This window comes from Malus domestica, chromosome 01 (genome assembly GCF_042453785.1).
Source record: "Malus domestica chromosome 01, GDT2T_hap1".
NCBI lineage: Eukaryota > Viridiplantae > Streptophyta > Magnoliopsida > Rosales > Rosaceae > Malus > Malus domestica.
The window spans coordinates 15,033,457-15,057,510 of NC_091661.1; the positions used below are offsets into that span (position 1 = coordinate 15,033,457).

General features: G+C 42.0%; 1 protein-coding gene and 1 long non-coding RNA gene across 2 annotated transcripts; one reads left to right on the forward strand and one right to left on the reverse strand.

Annotated features, from left to right (window-relative positions):
* LOC103426542 (probable starch synthase 4, chloroplastic/amyloplastic) lies at window positions 1–23,831 on the forward strand. Its single transcript, XM_029090068.2, has 18 exons — window positions 1–174; window positions 268–344; window positions 470–604; window positions 992–1,193; window positions 1,993–2,127; window positions 10,892–10,996; window positions 11,515–11,613; window positions 11,987–12,116; window positions 12,865–12,915; window positions 12,998–13,108; window positions 13,999–14,108; window positions 14,196–14,364; window positions 14,741–14,827; window positions 15,069–15,137; window positions 15,426–15,539; window positions 22,999–23,060; window positions 23,171–23,267; window positions 23,373–23,831. The coding sequence occupies exons 1-18, from the start codon at window positions 50–52 to the stop codon at window positions 23,490–23,492; spliced, it is 1,998 nt and encodes a 665-aa protein (XP_028945901.1). The 5' UTR covers window positions 1–49; the 3' UTR covers window positions 23,493–23,831.
* On the reverse strand, window positions 21,585–21,945 carry LOC139196999 (uncharacterized). The gene is made up of 2 exons (XR_011581958.1): window positions 21,809–21,945; window positions 21,585–21,724 (listed from the first exon to the last, which is right to left on the reverse strand). It is a non-coding gene; the product is annotated as an uncharacterized lncRNA (long non-coding RNA).
* Window positions 23,832–24,054: the final 223 nt, after the last annotated feature.

The window sequence follows — 24,054 nt, forward strand, 5'->3', positions numbered from 1 at the left end:
GAGGGCTCCATGGTGGAGTTGCTCTTACTCACACAGTTTGGTTTGAAAAATGAAGGCGCTGATGAGCAGCTCGATCCTCCGCCCGTGGCAGTGGCAACCACCGCATCAGAAAACTCCAACTCCACTAGTTTGCTGCTCCGCCGTCAATGCCTCCTCCTCCTCCTCAGAAATGAAGTCAGTCAGTCACTTAATTGTTATCATTATTTTCTAAAACCTCAATTTTCTGCTTTACTTTGATCTAATCACTCCAATCTCCATTAATTTCAGGTTTAAGGGCGATGAAAATGCGGAGTCCGTCTCTCGGGCCGAAGACATTTGGAAACTCTTCAGAGAAGCTCAGAAGAGTAAGCCAAAACCAAACTCCTCAATTGCAATTCATGTTATTTGTGCTTTTTTTTTTCTTTTTTCTTTCTGTTTATTTATTTTTAACTTGTTTTAATTCCATTGCAATTTTGGAATGAAAATTCAGATATTCTGCAGTTAAACCAGCAACGTGTTAAGGCGGTAGAAGAACTCAACAAAATCAACAGAGAGAAAGAGCTGTTGGTGGATAGGATTGAGCAACTGGAGCTGGAAAAGCAGGCTGCCATTGCAAGGCCTCAAGGTACCCTAATCATCCCTAGAATTTGGTGTGGTGTTTTTAACAATGTGAAGTCTGGTCATGATAAACATGCTTTGGTTATAATTTGAAAGTTTTCGTCAAACAGTGTGACAGAAATGTAAATTTGGAGCACGTTGAAAATGTTGGGGAACTAATCTATACAAATGAACTTATTGAAATTGGAATTATAAAAAGTACAGTGGAATTGAGCCTAAACTATGGGAACTAAAGGTGTAATTTAGGCTTATATACCATTATGTGATGAAATCTTTGTTGATTTACTTGTTTTGTACAATTGTTGGTGATCATATTCTTCGAAAGTGAAAGAAGTATTTAGAGTTCATGAGGGTTAGTTTAATAATGTCTTTCTGTTGATGTACTGTAAACCAGATAGGGTAAGCTGTTGGGAGCTACTCTTTTGGATAGATTCAATGGTCCTCAATGGAATGGTTACCACCGTGGAGGCATCCGATTTGAGAAGGCTGGTTATGGATAACAAATTTAGCTTACCTGAAGTATTTAATGACAACCTGCAGAAAGGAGACACTGAGATTCTAGCTGAACTCCGTCACTTCTCTGAGAGAATCAAAAGGTAGTGGTTTGCATATTTGACAAACAAAGCTTTACATTTTGAACACTTGGAAGACAATATACCAAACTATGTTATTGTGTAAAGTATGAACTTCTTAAATCATGCAATGTTTGGCTTTGTGCATTTAAAACTTCATGGATTCTGCATTAATTGGACAATGCTCAGTTATGTATCTCTTCTAAAATGAGGAATTTTACTACCTATGCAACTTATTATTATGCTTTTTTCTTCATTCTTTGAGTAATCTGCTGATTTCCCCCCTGAACTTTCACTTATCTTTCGATTCCCCCCCCTCCCCCAAACTTTTTAATTGGAAAATTAAGGACTGAAACTAATTTTTTTGGTCGATTTCCCCCTGCTGTTAGTTTCATTCATTCCATCCAAATTTCTGTTAAATGAAAACATATGCACAACATGTGAGGTAGTTTGGTCGCTTCATTATTTAAAATAATTGAAAACCCTAGATTTCTTGACCTGTGCAAATCTGTGTGATTCTATAGCTTTTGCGTTTGAAGGTCTAGCGAAGTGACGTTTTTGTTCTCAAAGGAAAGTCACGTGGTGTGCACGTGATAAGAGTTAACATTTATTTGGCTGGAATCTATGGAAAACTAACGGCAGGGGGGGTGGGGAATCGGCCAAAAAAATTAGTTTAAGTCCTTGATTTTCCAATTTCAAAGTTTAGGGGGTAAATCAAAAGTTAGGTGAAAGTTCAGGGGAGAGATCGGCAGTTTACTCTCATTCTTTTTGTCGCTTCTTTCTCTTTCAAAAAGTGATTTATGTTTTATTTTGAAACTTTCAGGAATGGCTTTCACATTGTCCATGTATGCACGGAAATGGCACCCCTGGTCTCTGTCGGATCCTTGGCTTCATATGTGACAGGCTTGTCCTGTGCACTACAAAGGAAGGGAAATTTGGTGGAGGTGATACTTCCAAAGTAATTATGGGACCTCCTTTGTACTTTTTGTTTTTTACTCAGAGTGCTTAACTATGGAAGACCTAAATATTGTTTTCTTTGATAGAGAACTTTCAGACAAAAATTGCTCTTATGAGTATGGGTGGATGATCATAAGTTGATACAACAACAACAACAACAACAAAGCCTTTTCCCACTAAGTGGGGTCGGCTATATGAATCCTAGAACGCCATTGCGCTCGGTTTTGTGTCATGTCCTCCGTTAGATCCAAGTACTCTAAGCCTTTTCTTAGAGTCTCTTCCAAAGTTTTCCTAGGTCTTCCTCTACCCCTTCGGCCCTGAACCTCTGTCCCGTAGTCACATCTTCGAACCAGAGCGTCAGTCGGCCTTCTTTGCACATGTCCAAAACACCGGAACCGATTTTCTCTCATCTTTCCTTCAATTTCGGCTACTCCTACTTTACCTCGGATATCCTCATTCTCAATCTTATCCTTTCTCGTGTGCCCACACATCCCACGAAGCATCCTCATCTCCGCTACACCCAGTTTGTGTACGTGTTGATGTTTCACCGCCCAACATTCTGTGTCATAAAACATCGCTGGCCTTATTGCCGTCCTATAAAATTTTCCCTTGAGCTTCAGTGGCCTACGACGGTCACACAACACGCCGGATGCACTCTTACACTTCATCCATCCAGCTCGTATTCTATGGTTGAGATCTCCATCTAATTCTCCGTTCTCTTGCAAGATAGATCCTAGGTAGCGAAAACGGTCGCTTTTTGTGATCTTCGCTAGATTGCTCCGGTCATTAGTGTGGATAAGTATATAAATGGATAGAGATAGGAAAGCAAACACAAGATGTACGTGGTTCACCCAGATTGGCTACGTCCACGGAATAGAAGAGTTCTCATTAATTGTGAAGGGTTTACACAAGTACATAGGTTCAAGCTCTCCTTTAGTGAGTACAAGTGAATGATTTAGTACAAATGACATTAGAGTACAAATGACATTAGGAAATATTGTGGGAGAATGATCTCGTAATCACGAAACTTCTAAGTATCGGAGTGTGGTATCATCTTGACTTGCCTTATCTGTCTCATAGGTAGATGTGGCAGCTTCTCTGGAAGTACTCTTCCTCCATCCAGGGGTGGTATCTTTAACTGGTGGAGATGCACAAGGTAATGTATCAATTTCACTTGAAGCTTACTTGTAGTTTCAGGCTTGGTCAAGCGCGATACAAACCATGTAGTAGGAGTCCCCCAAGTCGCCGAGCTAGGGGATCTGCTGAAAGAGGTGACAGACAAGGTAAGCAATCAGAGCTCCGGCTGATTGTTCACCTTCTCCCCATCTTGCAGCAGCATGAAGGATAAAGAGAAGAAAAATGAGAAGAGATGATATGGGATACTTTTGCTTTTGAAGAAGTAACTTTCCACAGGCTTATTCTTGAACTGAGCTGGAGGGTTTTCTGGTTTCCTCCAGAGTATAAGGCCGACTGAAGAATTTGAGGGTCAAAACAAGTCCATCAAATCTAGAGTACGTTCGACCCTGCTGATATGGGATACTTTTGCTTTTGACAGAGTAATGGAAGTATCGGCACGTGTGCTGTTCCGCTTGTCTCCACATGCTTCCTTGTATCCTTCGCACTTGCCCTATCTGTTCCTCAAGCAGATGCGGTATCTTCCCTGGAAACATAAGCTGTTGAAGATGAGTACTCGAAAGCAATACCAGGTAAGTAATCAGGTAAGGGGTTCCAGGCAGTCAGTTCCTGGCTGGGAGCTTGATTTCAAGTGCTGACTGATTGCTCTCTTTCTCCTTGTCTTGCAGGTAAAAACAAGGCCAAAGGAAAAGACAGGGAAAAAGCATGATATGGGATACTCTTGCTTTTAACCCTGATGATATGAGATATTCTTGCTCTAGTATAGCTTGTTTGCAGAGGTATTATCGGGGGGAAAGAAAGCTGAATATTTCGAAAGGCTTCGTTGGGAGTGCCCTCTCAGATATGAGGAAGGGTTGAGCATTTTTGCAGGTCTGCCTGTCCGTTGGGGATGGAGGTCGACATATATAGGAGTCTCCCTAACAACAAGTAGTAATGTTATTCCTTTACCCTGCTTGGTCATAGCACGGTAGTGGGAGCTGCCAGCTTCACATGTTTTAACTCTGTCAGAGCACTTTGAAAAAGTGGTATGTGGTATCTGGCTCTCGAGATTCGGAGAACGATGCTTCTTCGATTTTTGAGAAAGCAATCATGCTGGGGTCTGGCTCTCGAGATTCGGGGAGCAGTGTCTCTTCGATTTTTGAGAAAGTAATCATGTTGGGAGTCTGGCTCTCGAGATTCGGAGGGCGGTGCCTCTTCGATTTTGGAGTAAGCAATCTTGTTGGGAGTATTTTCTCGGATGTGAGTAAAGGTTGGGCATGTTTGCTAGTCTACCTTGCCACGAAGCACGGAGGTTGACACACAGGGACTTTCCAATTATCCAGCAGTGGTACTGTGCCTTTACCCTTGTGGGTAATAATATGGTAGCTAGACCTTCAAAATTTATGTGTCTAAACTTTGTTAGTGCTGTTTCTTTGCTATTCTTTTACCTTTCTTGGTCAGAGCGATGTAGTGGGAGCTGCAAACTTCACGTGCTCAACTTTGGCAGAGACTTTGGCAAAGTTATATGTGGTACCCATGAGCTATTGTTGCGTGTGGGAAGTGGGTGATTGAATAGTAAGATTCATGTGCTTTCTACTTCACCAGAAGTCTTCGACAGAATGCCCATAATTTCCGCAAAGCTGAGTGTGCGTGTGACAGGTGCTGACAAGGCTAGAAAAGTAGGTGCCTCTCGATTTCTGAGATCGGCCCTCGTGGTCTCTGAGCCGCCCAGCTTTTGAGAAAGCGAGCGCCTCTTCGATTGATTCGAAGAACGATGCCTCTTCGATTTTTGAGAAAGCAATCATGCTGGAAAAGTCATGAGTTCCGAATCTCGGGGAGCAGTGTCTCTTCGATTTTTTAGAAAGTAATCATGTTGGGAGTCTGGCTCTCGAGATTCAGAGGGCGGTGCCTCTTCGATTTTGGAGCAAGCAATCTTGTTGGGAGTGTTTTCTCGAATGTGAGTAAAGGTTGGGCATGTTTGCTAGTCTACTTTGCCACGAAGCACAGAGGTTGACACAGGGACTTTCCAATTATCCAGCAATGGTACTGTTCCTTTACCCTCTCTTCGATTTTTGAGAAAGTAGTCATGTTGGGAGTCTGGCTCTCGAGATTCGGAGGACGGTGCCTCTTCGATTTTGGAGCAAGCAATCTTATTGGGAGTGTTTTCTCGAATGTGAGTAAAGGTTGGGCATGTTTGCTAGTCTACCTTGCCACGAGGCACAGAGGTTGACACACAGGGACTTTCCAATTATCCAGCAGTGGTACTGTTCCTTTACCCTTGGCAGTAATACCCCTGTTTTTTTTTCTCTTAGCCGATGTAGTGGGAGCTGCAAGCTTCACGTGCTCAACTTTGGCAGAGAACTTTGGCAAAGTTATCTGTGGTACCCATGAGCTATTGTTGCGTGTGGGAAGTGGGTGATTGGACAGTAAGATTCATGTGTTTTCTACTTCCCCAGAAGTCTTCGACAGAATACCTATAATTTCCGCAAAGCTGAGTGTGCGTGTGACAGGTGCTGACAAGGCTGGAAAAGTAGGTGCCTCTTCGATTTCTGAGATCAGCCCTCGTGGTCTCTGAGGAGCCCAGCTTTTACGAAAGCGAGCGCCTCTTCGATTTCTGAGATCGGCTTTCGTGGTCTTTGAGCAGCCCAATTTTTGAGAAAGCAAACACCTCTTCGATTTATGCGATCAACCCTCGTGGTCTCTAAGCAGCCCAGCTTTTGAGAAAGCAAACGCCTCTTCGATTTCTGAGCAGGCGCCTCTTCGATGTCTGAAGCTCCGTCGAGTGCAGCTTTTTATAGGGGCTGGCATTAAGTTCCAAAGCACACTTGAATCTCCACCAGTAGAAGCTCCATTCTTGCACTTCTAAGATCTTGATTTGTCCGACCTCTTCTCTCTTCAACACCTTTGAAAATGTCTGGCCCCTCCGACCGTCGTTTTGACTTGAACCTTGTTGAAGAGGCAGCCCCGCCTTCTCCAGACAACATATGGCGCCCATCCTTCGTCTCCCCTACTGGTCCTCTTACCGTTGGGGATTCCGTGATGAAGAATGATATGACCGCTGCGGTGGTGGCCAGGAACCTTCTTACTCCCAAAGATAACAGACTACTTTCCAAACGGTCTGATGAGTTAGCGGTTAAGGATTCGCTGGCTCTCAGTGTTCAGTGTGCAGGTTCTGTGTCTAATATGGCCCAACGCCTATTTGCTCGAACCCGCCAAGTTGAATCATTGGCGGCCGAAGTGATGAGTCTCAAACAGGAGATTAGAGGGCTCAAGCATGAGAATAAACAGTTGCACCGGCTCGCACATGACTATGCTACAAACATGAAGAGGAAGCTTGACCAGATGAAGGAAACTGATGGTCAGGTTTTACTTGATCATCAGAGATTTGTGGGTTTGTTCCAAAGGCATTTATTGCCTTCGTCTTCTGGGGCTGTACCACGTAATGAAGCTCCAAATGATCAACCTCTGATGCCTCCTCCTTCTAGGGTTCTGTCCAGTACTGAGGCTCCGAATGATCCCCCTCCGATGCCTTCTCTTTCTGAGGCTCTACCGACTGCTGAGACTTCTTCTAAGCAACCTTTGTGAAGGCTCCATCTTGTTTGTTTATTTTGACTCATGTATATGTACATATTTGTAGCTTATCGGGGATATCAATAAATAAGTTTTTCTTCATTTCAACGTATTGTGTTAAATACACCAAAGCCTTCTTCGCTAAGTTCTTTGAATTTTCTTTTGTTGAAGCTTGTATGTTGAAGCTTTCTGAGTGGAGCATGTAGGTTGGGGTAGTGTTCCCTTAATTTTCCGAGTGAGGAAAACTTCTCGGTTGGAGACTTGGAAAATCCAAGTCACTGAGTGGGATCGGCTATATGAATCTTAGAACGCCATTGTGCTCGGTCCTGTGTCATGTCCTTCGTTAGATCCAAGTACTCTAAGTCTTTTCTTAGAGTCTCTTCCAAAGTTTTCCTAGGTCTTCCTCTACCCATTCGGCCCTGAACCTCTGTCCCATAGTCGCATCTTCTAATCGGAGCGTCAGTAGGCCTTCTTTGCACATGTCCAAACCACCGTAACCGATTTTCTCTCATCTTTCCTTCAATTTCGGCTACTCCTACTTTACCCCGGATATCCTCATTCCTAATCTTATCCTTTCTCGTGTGCCCACACATCCAACGAAGCATCCTCATCTCCGCTACACCCATTTTGTGTACGTGTTGATGCTTCACCGCCCAACATTCTGTGCCATACAGCATCGCCGGCCTTATTGCCGTCCTATAAAATTTTCCCTTGAGCTTCAGTGGCATACGGCGGTCACACAACACGCCAGATGCACTCTTCCACTTCATCCATCCAGCTTGTATTCTATGGTTGAGATCTCCATCTAATTCTCCGTTCTTTTGCAAGATAGATCCTAGGTAACGAAAACGGTCGCTCTTTGGTATTTCTTGATCTCCGATCCTCACCCTTAACTCGTTTTGGCCTCCATTTGCACTGAACTTGCACTCCATATATTCTGTCTTTGATCGGCTTAGGCGAAGACCTTTAGATTCCAACACTTCTCTCCAAAGGTTAAGCTTTGCATTTACCCCTTCCTGAGTTTCATCTATCAACACTATATCGTCTGCGAAAAGCATACACCAAGGAATATCATCTTGAATATGTCCTGTTAACTCATCCATTACCAACGCAAAAAGGTAAGGACTTAAGGATGAGCCTTGATGTAATCCTACAGTTATGGGAAAGCTTTCGGTTTTTCCTTCATGAGTTCTTACGGCAGTCTTTGCTCCTTCATACATATCCTTTATAGCTTGGATATATGCTACTCGTACTCCTTTCTTCTCTAAAATCCTCCAAAGAATGTCTCTTGGGACCCTATCATACGCTTTTTCCAAATCTATAAAGACCATGTGTAAATCCTTTTTCCCATCTCTATATCTTTCCATCAATCTTCGTAAGAGATAGATTGCCTCCATGGTTGAGCGCCCTGGCATGAACCCGAATTGGTTGTCCGAAACCCGTGTCTCTTGCCTCAATCTATGCTCAATGACTCTCTCCCAGAGCTTCATTGTATGACTCATTAACTTAATACCCCTATAGTTCATGCAATTTTGTACGTCGCCCTTATTCTTGTAGATAGGCACCAAAGTGCTCGTTCGCCACTCATTTGGCATCTTCTTCGTTTTCAAAATCCTATTGAAAAGGTCAGTGAGCCATGTTATACCTGTCTCTCCCAAAACTTTCCACACTTCGATTGGTATATCGTCTGGGCCTATTGCTTTTCTATGCTTCATCTTCTTCAAAGCTACAACCACTTCTTCCTTCCGGATTCGACGATAAAAAGAGTAGTTTCTACACTCTTCTGAGTTACTCAACTCCCCTAAAGAAGCACTCCTTTCATGTCCTTCATTGAAAAGATTATGAAAATAACCTCTCCATCTGTCTTTAACCGCGTTCTCTGTAGCAAGAACCTTTCCATCCTCATCCTTGATGCACCTCACTTGGTTTAGGTCCCTTGTCTTCTTTTCCCTTGCTCTAGCTAGTTTATAGATATCCAACTCTCCTTCTTTGGTATCTAGTCGTTTATACATATCGTCGTAAGCCGCTAACTTAGCTTCTCTGACAGCTTTCTTTGCCTCTTGCTTCGCTTTTCTATACCTTTCACCATTTTCATCGGTCCTCTCCTTGTATAAGGCTTTACAACATTCCTTCTTAGCCTTCACCTTTGTTTGTACCTCCTCATTCCACCACCAATATTCCTTTTGGTGTGGGGCAAAGCCCTTTGACTCTCCTAATACCTCTTTTGCTACTTTTCGGATACAACTAGCCATGGAATCCCAGATTTGGCTAGCCTCCCCCTCTCTATCCCACACACATTGGGTGATTACCTTCTCTTTGAAAATGGCTTGTTTTTCTTCTTTTAGATTCCACCATCTAGTCCTTGGGCACTTCCAAGTCTTGTTCTTTTGTCTCACTCTTTTGATATGTACATCCATCACCAACAAGCGATGTTGATTAGCCACGCTCTCTCCTGGTATAACTTTGCAATCCTTACAAGTTATACGATCCCCTTTCCTCATTAGAAGAAAATCTATTTGTGTTTTTGACGACCCACTCTTGTAGGTGATCACATGTTCTTCTCTCTTCTTAAAGAAGGTGTTGGCTAAGAAGAGATCATATGCCATTGCAAAATCCAAGATAGCTTCCCCATCCTCGTTTCTCTCCCCAAAACCATGGCCACCATGAAAACCTCCATAGTTGCATGTCTCCCTGCCCACGTGTCCATTTAAATCTCCTCCTATAAATAGCTTCTCCGTCTGAGCAATTCCTTGCACCAAGTCTCCAAGGTCTTCCCAAAATTTCTCCTTCGAACTCGTATCCAACCCTACTTGAGGTGCGTACGCACTAATCACATTGATAAGTTCTTGTCCTATTACAATCTTGATTGCCATGATTCTATCTCCTACCCTCTTGACATCTACAACATCTTGTGTCAAGGTCTTGTCCACGATGATGCCAACACCGTTTCTCGTTCTATTTGTGCCCGAATACCAAAGTTTAAACCCTGAGTTTTCTAGATCCTTTGCCTTACTACCAACCCACTTAGTTTCTTGTAGGCACATAATATTTATCCTTCTCCTCACCATAACTTCCACTACTTCCATAGATTTTCCCGTTAAGGTTCCTATATTCCACGTTCCTAAACGCATTTTGCTCTCTTGAACTCTACCCTTCTGTCCTAGCTTCTTCACCCTCCCCCGTCTAATAGGATCAAAGTACTTCTTTTGTGTGTCCCGTGTAAAGTTGATAGGAGCATATGCTCCCAAACAACTTTGAGTGGAGTCGTTCGAAAAGAAGTTTCTACGGCCCCCTTGCTCATTTAACACTGCATCCGGGTGCCGATGGAGATACAGCGACCCTTGCTCACTTATCACTGTGCTCGGGCCACACAGCGCGCCACTTACGGGTGACGGCCTAGCTTTAGCGCGATTTTGTTCTGGATTCATTTTCATAAGGATTCGACGTGATCATGGAGTGCCGGCTGTCGACTACCTGACGCCCTCCCCCTCCTCCTTTATCCGGGCTTGGGACCGGCTGTGACAATAATATTGGTTTAGTGAAACCTGTTGTAGGTACTATGTGGCAGTAGTATGGTATTGACATATCCTCGTGTAGTCCAAGAAATCTACTAGGTAGCTCTTGCTTAATTCAGTTGCCTGCCACATTCCTAATGGCCAAGGGAGATAGAGGAAGCCGAGTCTGATGTAGTAATGCTGATGGAAGAGATAGTTACACCATGTATGTTCACTTAGGTCTGTTCTTTTCTCATGGGATCTGAAGTACTCTAGACTTGCCGCTTATTTCATTAGAATGCACGGTCATGAAGATAGAAAGCCTGTAGGATTGCAGAATATGGAAAATGTGAATATTCTCTTATTCTTTGTTCAAATTGTTGTTTCCGAAAATATAATTTTGGGAAAGAAAGATCTAACGGTTTCTTAAAATGATGGTTTATAGAGTGTTTTTGGGTAGAAAAAGTGCATTCAATGACAAGGATGGACTTTATTTTGTACATGAGTTCCTATAAACCTTTTAATAAATTTTGCTAGAAAACTAGACAATTACTAATGATTTTGTTCATGACTGTACCTTGTGATTAGGTTTTCAAGCTTGGACTTAAACGAAGTTCAAGGCCTAAAAGAAATTGAGGCAGAATGTTATTCATATTACAATGGTCAGTTGCATGGGAACAAAATCTGGACTGGGTAAGCTTGAGTTGTTTCTTTGTACACCATATTTATGTTTGCTTTAGAAAATTCAGTTTGGTAATAGTCGAATATATCTGGGTTCAAGGTACACCGCTGACAACATTTGGCTAACCCGTTTGGGTGAGAACTTGAGTTCTAACATATGACGTCAGACTTGACCAGCTCATGGGTATTGCCCATTAACTGGCCATGGTATTATGATCACGAGCCTATCATGGCTATGTTTTTTATTTTTTAAATGGGCCCTCTCTTGCTGAGGATCATAAGACTAAAAGGGGAAAATTAAGAAACCCGATTAGTACATTGATTGACTTGGAATGTGTGGTGGTGAGGTCTTTCACATGTCTGTGAGTCTGTCTGCCTGTTTGGGTGCGTGCGTGCATGTGCGCATCTGTGTTCTAGATCCAAAGTACCAACTAACTTCTAACTAGCTCTTTTATTAGAAAAGCATCTGTGTTGTTATCGTGTTATGTTTGAAAATCTTATTTATCTAGCTTTATCTACTTGTTATGCAGCATTGTCTATGGCATTGGAGTTACTTTAATTCAACCAGTATACTACTCATCCTTTTTCAATCGTGAGAGGCTATATGGCTACTCAGATGACTTTGAAAGGTCAGTATAATTTTCACTCATATTCTTGACCATTTATCTTTGGGTTGTATTTTGATGAGGTTCTTAGAGGAGGAAACCTTACTAAAACATAGATTCATAAGATTGGCCCTTTCTTAAACTTAAAGTATTATGAACTGAAAGTGGGTTACTTTGCACTAGTGTGCTCTCATAGAAATAAAATTATATTGAGCACTTTGGGCTTTTAAAACCATCAATGAATTCAGATACTCATGGGTATCTTACTCTCTCTATACAAGAAAAGGCCTAACTTTTGTGGTGCCGTATCTCCATATTTAGGATTATATCTAATATGGTATCTAGCTCTGCCATGAGCAATTTCTTCTATGGTGGTTCATGTATTTGATGCATTCAGGTTTACCTATTTTTCCCGTGCTTCATTGGATTATATTGTAAAATCTGGAAAGCGTCCTGATGTGATACATATCCACAACTGGGAGACTGCTATTATTGGGCCACTTTTCTGGGATATTACTGTTAAACAGGTACAGCTTCAAACTGTATTTTCTTTGCTCTATATTGAATACCATTAAATAAGTACTACCGCATCCTTCTCTTTGCTCCCGAGCAAGAACCTTTCTTTTAATATTCATTTTCAAAGAATAAATTTGCGGCTAATTTATTAAATGAAACTTAATGCAACGCAACTTGGAACGCGTATTTAATATATATTTACACAAATTTATGATGTATGTGTACCGCATTATCTAATAAGTAGCTAAGTGTGTGCAGCCCATCGTGTACTTAGCCATACATACTTAAAATTTGATTCCTGGTTGAGATGCTATAACTTAATTAGCTACTTAATAAGGACCAAATAAGGAAGCTCTTTTTCCTATGGATATAATTTGAGGGCAATGTCTTGAGTGTGAATTATGGAAAATATGTAGTGTGGAAGACGGTATGATGCTAACAGCTTGCTTACGAGGTAACATGTCTGTCCCGCATCATACAACTCGCACCTTGCTTAAAACGATTTGTAAAGGATGTGGAAAGGCAGAAAACTTTATGTGGTCAACATGGAAGCCAATCTAAGTACCTTAATGTCCATCACAGTACTGATGTCACGGGCCGCTTTAGTTTTCCGTCACATGAGAGTCAATTTTTCTAATGTATCTTGTTGTATTTTTCTTGCTCCTTCCCAACTTGTGGTTGCAGGTTAGAGAAAAACATTTATTTATTTTTGGAATGGAATTCGTGCCACCGTATAATAGTTTTTCCTCATCTGTACAGGGACTTGAAGGTACAAGAATTCTATTGACATGCCATGACCTCAACTCACAGGCAAGTAGCTGTATATTTTTCTTTTTAACTTTACATACTCACATGGATCCAATTTATAATGCTCTGTGTTTCGATACTTTAGTGTCTTGAGCATCCAGAGAAACTAGAGTTATGCGGACTCGATCCTGCTGGACTTCACCGTCCTGATCGTTTACAAGATAATACCAAGGCACATCTCGTTAATATCTTGAAGGTATATTCCATAGCTATTCTGTCTCTTTTCTCTTGATAATTTTTTCCAAGATAATACAGGAATTCACCGTCCTTTATATATCTTATGTCATGTAACTAAAGCATAGTATACACAGTTGGATAGATATTTTTCAATGACTGCATGTTATAGTCTTCTGACGTTAAAGTCACTATTTTATCTTATGTCTGAGAAACTTCACGCCAATTTTGCCAATTTTGACAATGATGGGTTAAGAGGTCGCACTTGGTGCGATGGCAAGTGCCTTCGCCCATGAGCGGTAGGTCTCGGGTTCGAGACTTGGGAGCAGCCTCTCCATAAATGGGGGTAAGGCTAGCCGACATTCACCTCTCCCAGACCCTGCGTAAAGCGGGAGCCTTGTGCACTGGGTACGACCTGACAATGATGGGTTAGGATTTGAGTATTGTTTCCTTTTTCCTGAGTATGATGTGAAATAAGAATGCATTCCAGCCTTGACCTGGTGACTTTATGAATGGTTTACTGTTTAATTCAGATTGTAGATGCATAAAATTTAAAATATTCAAATGAGAATCAATATATCATTTCAACTTTCAACTGAACGGAAATTGGCTCGGTTATGATACAATTGTGAAGGAGGCCAAGGTAATAAAGTATATTTATTTATGAACGGTTGCAATACATTCTTTTATGTTTGCTTTTTCGTTGCATTCCCTCAAATTTCAGCTTCCATATATAAGTTTGGAGAACACATAAAAAGGCGGCATTGCTATGATGTCCTGGTTTCCAGCTCATTTCATTTGTTATTCAATATTATTTCCCATACTTCAAAGTCCCTTCTTTATCGGAAGGTCTAGTTTCCTTTAATATTCGACATGGATTCCCTGGAGGTTTTATTTTCTATAAATTTGCAGGGTGGAGTTGTTTACTCCAATAAAGTTGTCATTATGTCATCCATACTTTCAAAAGGCAGGGTTATTCAGAGTCTGAGTCATGGGCTGGATCCTACCTTAAACATTCACAAGTAAGTAGCTCACTCAAACATTCATGCAGATTCTTTTGGTTTCTTACACTGAAAGAAAATTCACCTAGTGTTCCCATTTTCGTTCAGAAACAAAGTGATTATTGCTCCTTGTGGATTTGACAACTCCACCTGGGATCCATCCACGGACAACTTTCTTCCTGTACAGTATAATGCTAAGGATATGAAAGGGAAAACAGTCTGCAAAGCTGCATTGCAGCAGCACCTTGGGTTATCCGAGCATGCTTCTACTTTTCTTGTACGTATGCATCCGAGGTTATCTGAACTGTGAACACCTAGTTTTCATTAGCTTGTACTTGGTGTGTTACGACCTGTTATTTCTTAGGTAACCATGTTAGGTAGGTGAAAAGTTGAAAACACGGACAGAATTAACATTCTTCGGTAAGATGTGTGTTAACTTATCTGACAAAATCAACATTACGAGTTAAGCCTTGATTGTCTTTCAGAAATTAATCTATGGTATGGGACTGGTTGCTCAGGGGAAGCCTTGTCTTCAGAATAACTTAACTTTCTTTTCGTTTTGTCTTTCTTTCATCTTCGTTTTTTTATGCAAGGTTTTATACTTGTTTTCTGATTTTTACTGGAAATGCAACAAATTACGAATATTTTATCAGGTTGGATGCATCTTCTCTAAAGTATCAGATGTTGATCTGGAGAAGCTGAGGGAAATATTTTCGAAAACTAGTGGGATTGATGTACAGGTAGTTACTTCCCCTTTTTCTTTTCTCATCAGAAAAATGTATGGCTTAGTGGCCGAGCCTTGCTGAATGCCTTTACGGTGTGCAAAGGGTAATTTAAAAAAAATAATGGTCAGTGTGCTTGGTAGCAAGGGAAGAAATAACTAGCCATTTCTTTCGGAAAACTTTCTTTAAAGAACCTGGTATTTAAGTTGTTTTTCTAGATTGTTTCTCGTGGATGTGATGGTTAAGTGTCTTTCTACAGTACATCGTCATGGGGATTGGCAAAATATCAAGTGTAAACAAGTTGGGATCATTGCATGAACCCTTGAAGGTACAGGTCGCATTGCCTCGTGTTCGTTGTGTTAATGACATTTGTGGCAAATCATTATAGAATATTGCTTTTGTATTTTGATCTTTTCCGTCTTAACAAAAGTTTCTGCAGACCCTAATATGTTCAAGCTAAATGCAACCCATAGTTGTGTTTATGAGATTCTTTTTATTCTTTTGATGTATATAACTGTTAGGTCGTAGGTGGCAGTATTTCTTTGATGTGAGAACAAAAGTTGTTGCATGCTTTTCGCGTCACCTATACATATTTTGTGTTCTCCTTTGGCTGCAGGATGCAAATGTACAATTCATAGATGGGAATGATGAAGCGTTATCACATTTGGTTTTCGCGGGATCTGATATTATCTTATGCCAATCTTTTCATGACCCTGGCCTTCAAGTTCCAGTTAGTTCTCTCTTTCCGTCTCCCTAGTATTAGTTTATGTTCTTGTCTTTTCTCCTTTTAGTTTTGATTTTAATACTTTTTAAAATTTCTGGGAAAACTCCGCCGTGTAAGTTTATCTTACATTGCCGGTCCCAAGCCCGGATAAAGGAGGAGGGGGAGGGCGTCAGGTAGTCGACAGCCGGCACTCCATGATTACGTCGAATCCTTATGAAAATGAATCCAGAACGAAATTGCGCTAAAGCTAGGGCGTCACCCGTAAGTGGCGCGCTGTGTGGCCCGAGCACAGTGATAAGTGAGCAAGGGTCGCTGTATCTCCATCGGCACCCGGATGCAGTGTTAAATGAGCAAGGGGGCTATAGAAACTTTTTTTCGAACGACTCAACTCAAAGTTGTTTGGGAGCATATGCTCCTATCAACTTTACACGGAACACACAAAAGAAGTACTTTGATCCTATTAGACGGGGAAGGGTGAAGAAGCTAGGACAAAAGGGTAGAGTTCAAGAGAGCAAAATGCGTTTAGGAACGTGGAATATAGGAACCTTGACGGGAAAATCTATGGAAGTAGTAGAAGTTATGGTGAGGAGAAGGAAAAATATTATGTGCCTACAAGAAACTAAGTGGGTTGGTCGTAAGGCAAAGGATCTAGAAAACTCAGGGTTTAAACTATGGTATTCGGGCACAAATAGAACGAGAAACGGTGTTGGCAAGATGTTGTAGATGTCAAGAGGGTAGGAGATAGAATCATGGCAATCAAGATTGTAATAGGACAAGAACTTATCAATGTGATTAGTGCGTACGCACCTCAAGTAGGGTTGGATACGAGTTCGAAGGAGAAATTTTGGGAAGACCTTGGAGACTTGGTGCAAGGAATTGCTCATACAGAGAAGTTATTTATAGGAGGAGATTTAAATGGACACGTGGGCAGGGAGACAGGCAACTATGGAGGTTTTCATGGTGGCCATGGTTTTGGGGAGAGAAACGAGGATGGGGAAGCTATCTTGGATTTTGCAATGGCATATGATCTCTTCTTAGCCAACACCTTCTTTAAGAAGAGAGAAGAACATGTGATCACCTACAAGAGTGGGTCGTCAAAAACACAAATAGATTTTCTTCTAATGAGGAAAGGGGATCGTATAACTTGTAAGGATTGCAAAGTTATACTAGGAGAGAGCGTGGCTAATCAACATCGCTTGTTGGTGATGGATGTACATATCAAAAGAGTGAGAAAAAAGAACAAGACTTGGAAGTGCCCAAGGACTAGATGGTGGAATCTAAAAGAAGAAAAACAAGCCATTTTCAAAGAGAAAGTAATCACCCAGTGTGTGTGGGATAGAGAGGGGGAAGCTAACCAAATGTGGGATTCCATGGCTAGTTGTATCCGAAAAGTAGCAAAAGAGGTATTAGGAGAGTCCAAGGGCTTTGCCCCACACCAAAAGGAATCTTGGTGGTGGAATGAGGAGGTACAAACAAAGGTGAAGGCTAAGAAGGAATGTTGTAAAACCTTATACAAGGATAGGACAGATGAAAATGGTGAAAGGTATAGAAAAGCGAAGCAAGAGGCGAAGAAAGCTGTGAGAGAAGCTAAGTTAGCGGCTTATGACGATATGTATAAGCGACTAGATACCAAAGAAGGAGAGTTGGATATCTATAAACTAGCTAGAGCAAGGGAAAAGAAGACAAGGGACCTAAACCAAGTGAGGTGCATCAAGGATGAGGATGGAAAGGTTCTTGCTACAGAGAACGCGGTTAAAGACAGATGGAAAGGTTATTTTCATAATCTTTTCAATGAAGGACATGAAAGGAGTGCTTCTTTAGGGGAGTTGAGTAACTCAGAAGAGTGTAGAAACTACTCTTTTTATCGTAGAATCCGAAAGGAAGAAGTGGTTGTAGCTTTGAAGAAGATGAAGCATAGAAAAGCAGTAGGCCCAGACGATATACCAATCGAAGTGTGGAAAGTTTTGGGAGAGACAGGTATAACATGGCTCACTGACTTTTTCAATAGGATTTTGAAAACGAAGAAGATGCCAAATGAGTGGCGAACGAGCACTTCGGTGCCTATCTACAAGAATAAGGGCGATGTACAAAATTGCATGAACTATAGGGGTATTAAGCTAATGAGTCATACAATGAAGCTCTGGGAGAGAGTTATTGAGCATAGATTGAGGCAAGAGACACAGGTTTCGGACAACCAATTCGGGTTCATGCCACGGCGCTCAACCATGGAGGCAATCTATCTCTTACGAAGATTGATGGAAAGATATAGAGATGGGAAAAAGGATTTACACATGGTCTTTATAGATTTGGAAAAAGCGTGTGATAGGGTCCCAAGAGACATTCTTTGGAGGATTTTAGAGAAGAAAGGAGTACGAGTAGCATATATCCAAGCTATACAGGATATGTATGAAGGAGCAAAGACTGCCGTAAGAACTCATGAAGGACAAACCGAAAGCTTTCCCATAACTGTAGGATTACATAAAGGCTCATCCTTAAGTCCTTACCTTTTTGCGTTGGTAATGGATGAGTTAACAGGACATATTCAAGATGATATTCCTTGGTGTATGCTTTTCGCAGACGATATAGTGTTGATAGATGAAACTCAGGAAGGGGTAAATGCAAAGCTTAACCTTTGGAGAGAAGTGTTGGAATCTAAAGGTCTTCGCCTAAGCCGATCAAAGACAGAATATATGGAGTGCAAGTTCAGTGCAAATGGAGGTCAAAACGAGTTAGGGGTGAGGATCGGAGATCAAGAAATACCAAAGAGCGACCGTTTTCGTTACCTAGGATCTATCTTGCAAAAGAACGGAGAATTAGATGGAGATCTCAACCATAGAATACAAGCTGGATGGATGAAGTGGAAGAGTGCATCCGGCGTGTTGTGTGATCGCCGTATGCCACTGAAGCTCAAGGGAAAATTTTATAGGACGGCAATAAGGCCGGCGATGCTGTATGGCACAGAATGTTGGGCGGTGAAGCATCAACACGTACACAAAATGGGTGTAGCGGAGATGAGGATGCTTCGTTGGATGTGTGGGCACACGAGAAAGGATAAGATTAGGAATGAGGATATCCGGGGTAAAGTAGGAGTAGCCGAAATTGAAGGAAAGATGAGAGAAAATCGGTTACGGTGGTTTGGACATGTGCAAAGAAGGCCTACTGACGCTCCGATTAGAAGATGCGACCATGGGACAGAGGTTCAGGGCCGAAGGGGTAGAGGAAGACCTAGGAAAACTTTGGAAGAGACCCTAAGAAAAGACTTAGAGTACTTGGATCTAACGGAGGACATGACACAGGACAGAACACAATGGCGTTCTAAGATTCATATAGCCGATCCCACTCAGTGACTTGGATTTTCCAAGTCTCCAACCGAGAAGTTTTCCTCACTCGGAAAATTAAGGGAACACTACCTCAACCTACATGCTCCACTCACAAAGCTTCAACAAAAGAAAATTCAAAGAACTTAGCAAAGAAGGCTTTGGTGTATTTAACGCAATACGTTGAAATGAAGGAAAACTGATTTATTGATATCCCTGATCAGTTACAAATATGCACATATACTTGAGTCAAAATAAACAAATAAGAGGGAGCCTTCACAAAGGTTGCTTAGAAGAAGTCTCAGCAGTCGGTAGAGCCCCAGAAAGAGAAGGCACCGGAGGGGGATCATTCGGAGCCTCAGTACCGGACAGAACCCTAGAAGGAGGAGGCATTAGAGGTTGATCATTTGGAGCTTCATTACGTGGTTCAGCCCCAGAAGACGAAGGCAATAAATGCCTTTGGAACAAACCCACAAATCTCTGATGATCAAGTAAAACCTGACCATCAGATTCCTTCATTTGGTCAAGCTTCCTCTTCATGTTTGTAGCATAGTCATGTGCGAGCCGGTGCAATTGTTTATTCTCATGCTTGAGCCCTCTAATCTCTTGTTTGAGACTCATCACTTCAGCCGCCAATGATTCAACTTGGCGGGTTCGAGCAAATAGGCGTTGGGCCATATTAGACACAGAACCTGCACACTGAACACTCATAGCCAGAGAATCCTTAACAGCCAACTCATCAGACCGTTTGGAAAGTAGTCTGTTATCTTTGGGAGTGAGAAGGTTCCTGGCCACTACCGCAGCGGTCATATCATTCTTCATCACGGAATCCCAAACGGTAAGAGGACCAGTAGGGGAGACGAAGGATGGGCGCCATATGTTATCTGGAGAAGGCGGGGCTACCTCTTCAACAAGGTTCAAGTCAAAACGACGGTCGGAGGGGCCAGACATTTTCAAAGGTGTTGAAGAGAGAAGAGGTCGGACAAATCAAGATCTTAGAAGTGCAAGAATGGAGCTTCTACTGGTGGATATTCAAGTGTGCTTTGGAACTTAATGTCAGCCCCTATAAAAATCTGCACTCGACGAAGCTTCAGAAATCGAAGAGGCGCCTGCTCAGAAATCGAAGAGGCGTTTGCTTTCTCAAAAGCTGGGCTGCTCAGAGACCACGAGGGTCGATCTCAGAAATCGAAGAGGCGTTGGCTTTCTCAAAAGCTGGGCTGCTCAAAGACTACGAAGGCCGATCTCAGAAATCGAAGAGGCTTGCTTTCTCAAAAGCTGGGCTGCTCAGAGACCACGAGGGCCGATCTCAGAAATCGAAGAGGCACCTACTTTTCCAGCCTCGTCAGCACCTGTCACACGCACTCAGCTTTGCGGAAATTATGGGCATTCTGTCGAAGATTTCTGGCGAAGTAGAAAGCACATGAATCGTATTGTTCAATCACCCACTTCCCACACGCAACAGTAGCTCATGGGTACCACAGATAACTTTGCCAAAGTTCTCTGACAAAGTTGAGACACGTGAAGCTTGCAGCTCCCACTACATCGCTCTGACCAAGAAGGGTAAAAGAATAGCAAAGAAACAACACTACCAAAGTTTAGACACATAAATTTTGAAGGTCTAGCTACCATATTATTACCCACAAGGGTAAAGGAACAGTACCACTGCTGGATAATTGGAAAGTCCCGGTGTGTCAACCTCTGTGCTTCGTGGCAAGGTAGACTAGCAAACATGCCCAACCTTTACTCACATTTGAGAAAACACTCCCAACAAGATTGCTTGCTCCAAAATCGAAGAGGCACCGCCCTCCGAATCTCGAAAGCCAGACTCTCAACATGATTATTTTCTCAAAAATCGAAGAGAGGGTAAAGGAACAGTACCACTGCTGGATAATTGGAAAGTCCCGGTGTGTCAACCTCTGTGCTTCGTGGCAAGGTAGACTAGCAAACATGCCCAACCTTTACTCACATTCGAGAAAACACTCATAACAAGATTGCTTGCTCCAAAATCGAAGAGGCACCGTCCTCCGAATCTCGAGAGCCAGACTCTCAACATGATTACTTTCTCAAAAATCGAAGAGAGGGTAAAGGAACAGTACCACTGCTGGATAATTGGAAAGTCCCTGTGTGTCAACCTTTGTGCTTCGTGGCAAGGTAGACTAGCAAACATGCCCAACCTTTACTCACATTCAAGAAAACACTCCCAACAAGATTGCTTGCCCCAAAATCGAAGAGGCACCGTCCTCCGAATCTCGAGAGCCAGACTCCCAACATGATTACTTTCTCAAAAATCGAAGAGACACCGCTCTCCGAATCTCGAGAGCCAGACCCCCAACATGATTGCTTTCTCAAAAATCGAAGAGGCATCGTTCTCCGAATCTAGAGAGCCAGATCTCCGACAGGATTGCTTGTTCGAAAACCGAAGAGGCACCATTTTCCCAACTTCAAGAGCTGGATCTCCTTGGATAAAGCTTGTCTGTAATCTTCACACGCAACATCAGCTTTCCAGATACCACAGACCACTTTTTCAAAGTGCTCTGACAGAGTTAAAACATGTGAAGCTGACAGCTCCCACTACCGTGCTATGATCAAGCAGGGTAAAGGAATAGCATTATTACTTGATGTTAGGGAGACTCCTATATCTGTCGACCTCCATCCCCAACGGACAGGCAGACCTGCAAAAATGCTCAACCCTTCCTCTTATCTGAGAGGGCACTCCCAACGAAGCCTTTCGAAATTTTCAGCTTTCTTTCCCCCCGATAATACCTCTGTAAACAAGCTATACTAGAGCAAGAATATCTCATATCATCAGGGTTAAAAGCAAGAGTATCCCATATCATGCTTTTTCCCTGTCTTTTCCTTTGGCCTTGTTCTTACCTGCAAGACAAGGAGAAAGAGAGCAATCAGTCAGCACTTGGAATCAAGCTTCCAGCCAGGAACTGACTGCCTGGAATTACTTACCTGGCATTGCTCTCGAGTACTCATCTTCAACATCTTAGGCTTCCAGGGAAGATACCACATCTGCCTGAGGAACAGCTAGGGCAAGTGAGAAGGATACAAGGAAGCATGTGGAGACAAGCGTAACAGCACACGTGCCGATACATCCACTACTCTGTCAAAAGCAAAAGTATCCCATATCAGCAGGGTCGAACGTACTCTAGATTTGATGGACTTGTTTTGACCCTCAAATTCTTCAGTCGGCCTTATACTCTGGAGGAAACCAGAAAACCCTCCAGCCCAGTTCAAGAATAAGCCTGTGGAAAGTTACTTCTTCAAAAGCAAAAGTATCCCATATCATCTCTTCTCATCTTTCTTCTCTTTATCCTTCATGCTGCCTGCAAGATAGGGAGAATGTGAACAATCAGCCGGAGCTCTGATTGCTTACCTTGTCTGTCACCTCTTTCAGCAGATACCCTAGCTCGGCGACTTGGGGGACTCCTACTACATGGTTTGTATCGCGCTTGACCAAGCCTGAAACTACAAGTAAGCTTCAAGTGAAATTGATACATTACCTTGTGCATCTCCACCAGTTACAGATACCACCCCTGGATGGAGGAAGAGTACTTCCAGAGAAGATGCCACATCTACCTATGAGACAGATAAGGCAAGTCAAGACGATACCACACTCCGGTACTTAAGTTTCGTGGTTACGAGATCATTCTCCCACAATATTTCTTAATGTCATTTGTACTAAATCATTCACTTGTACTCACTAAAGGAGAGCTTGAACCTATGTACTTGTGTAAACCCTTCACAATTAATGAGAACTCCTCTATTCCGTGGACGTAGCCAATCTGGGTGAACCACGTACATCTTGTGTTTGCTTTCCTATCTCTATCCATTTATATACTTATCCACACTAATGACCGGAGCAATCTAGCGAAGATCACAAAAAGTGACCGTTTTCGCTACCTAGGATCTATCTTGCAAGAGAACGGAGAATTAGATGGAGATCTTAACAGAAGAATAAAAACTTGGATCTAACGGAGGACATGACACAAAACCGAGTGCAATGGCGTTCTAGGATTCATATAGCCGACCCCACTTAGTGGGAAAAGGTTTTGTTGTTGTTGTTGTTGTTAAAATTTCTGGGAAATGTACTGACGGAAATAATTTTTCTTGTCTGATGTCGAATTATTCATTGTATGTAGCTAAAAGCTTTAAAATACGGAGCTGCTCCAATTACAGTAAACTCCAACGACGAGGGGTTCGGGTAAGTGTTCTTATTCGGAATGAAAACGTACAGATGGTTATATTTTCTTATGATGTTATTTCATTTGAAAGTATAATTATAAATGTCTCATTGGCTATAACTTTGAACAGGAACTTTGTCGAACATAACTACGAGACCACAAATTTCTCACGTTTCATCAGCTCTACGTTTGGAAATATGACTCTAAGCCAAGCCCTGGATGAAATTGTATGCGATTCTTTACCTGGTCATTAAACTTTCAGATTCTCTTCTAACTCCCAATTATTATCAAGATGCTAAAGTTGTTGAAATTTGCTGTCCTGTTATTTGAAGAAAAACAACCCGTCGAAGTGGAAGAGAAAGATAACGGATGCCATGGAAATGGACTTCTCGTGGGATGCTGAGTGCTGCGACATCCATACTTCTGCGTATACAGCCTTGAAAAATTTGTGAACGTGTACGTAAACGCGTATGTTAGAGCTTGCGTATTCCTCTATGCAGGTTTTCCGTTGCCGAGAGCTGGGTTCTAGAGATGTACAGTTTCGAAACCGAGTAGGTATGAGCGGGTGAATGAGAAAAGTTGGGTTTCTGTATCTGTTAAATAATGTGGGTAAAATGGTGTCAAGTTGTTACAGTTTAAGAATTAGTTAGTGGAAACAGATTTACGTAATTTGGGTGAGTGTGGATGTAATTGTCTACTGCAAAACCTGCTTTCTTCTTCTGTTGTGGGTGTGCTTGGAAGTGCTTTTTAAAATGACTTAGCGCACATAACTAGTGCTTCTCTTAAATGCATTTCAAGTGTTTTTGAAACCCAAAAACATTTTTATTCCTAAAGCATTTTTAGTAGTTTTAAAAGCATTTTCAAACGAGTTCTATGTTATTAGAGTACGAAACTGTAACCGGACAGTTTTAAACCAATCTAAACTGTCAGGAGGTGGACTTGAACTCTAAGAAGAACACATACGCTCTAACTAATGTGGCTATGCAGACATCTACATTATTATTCTAATCTCAA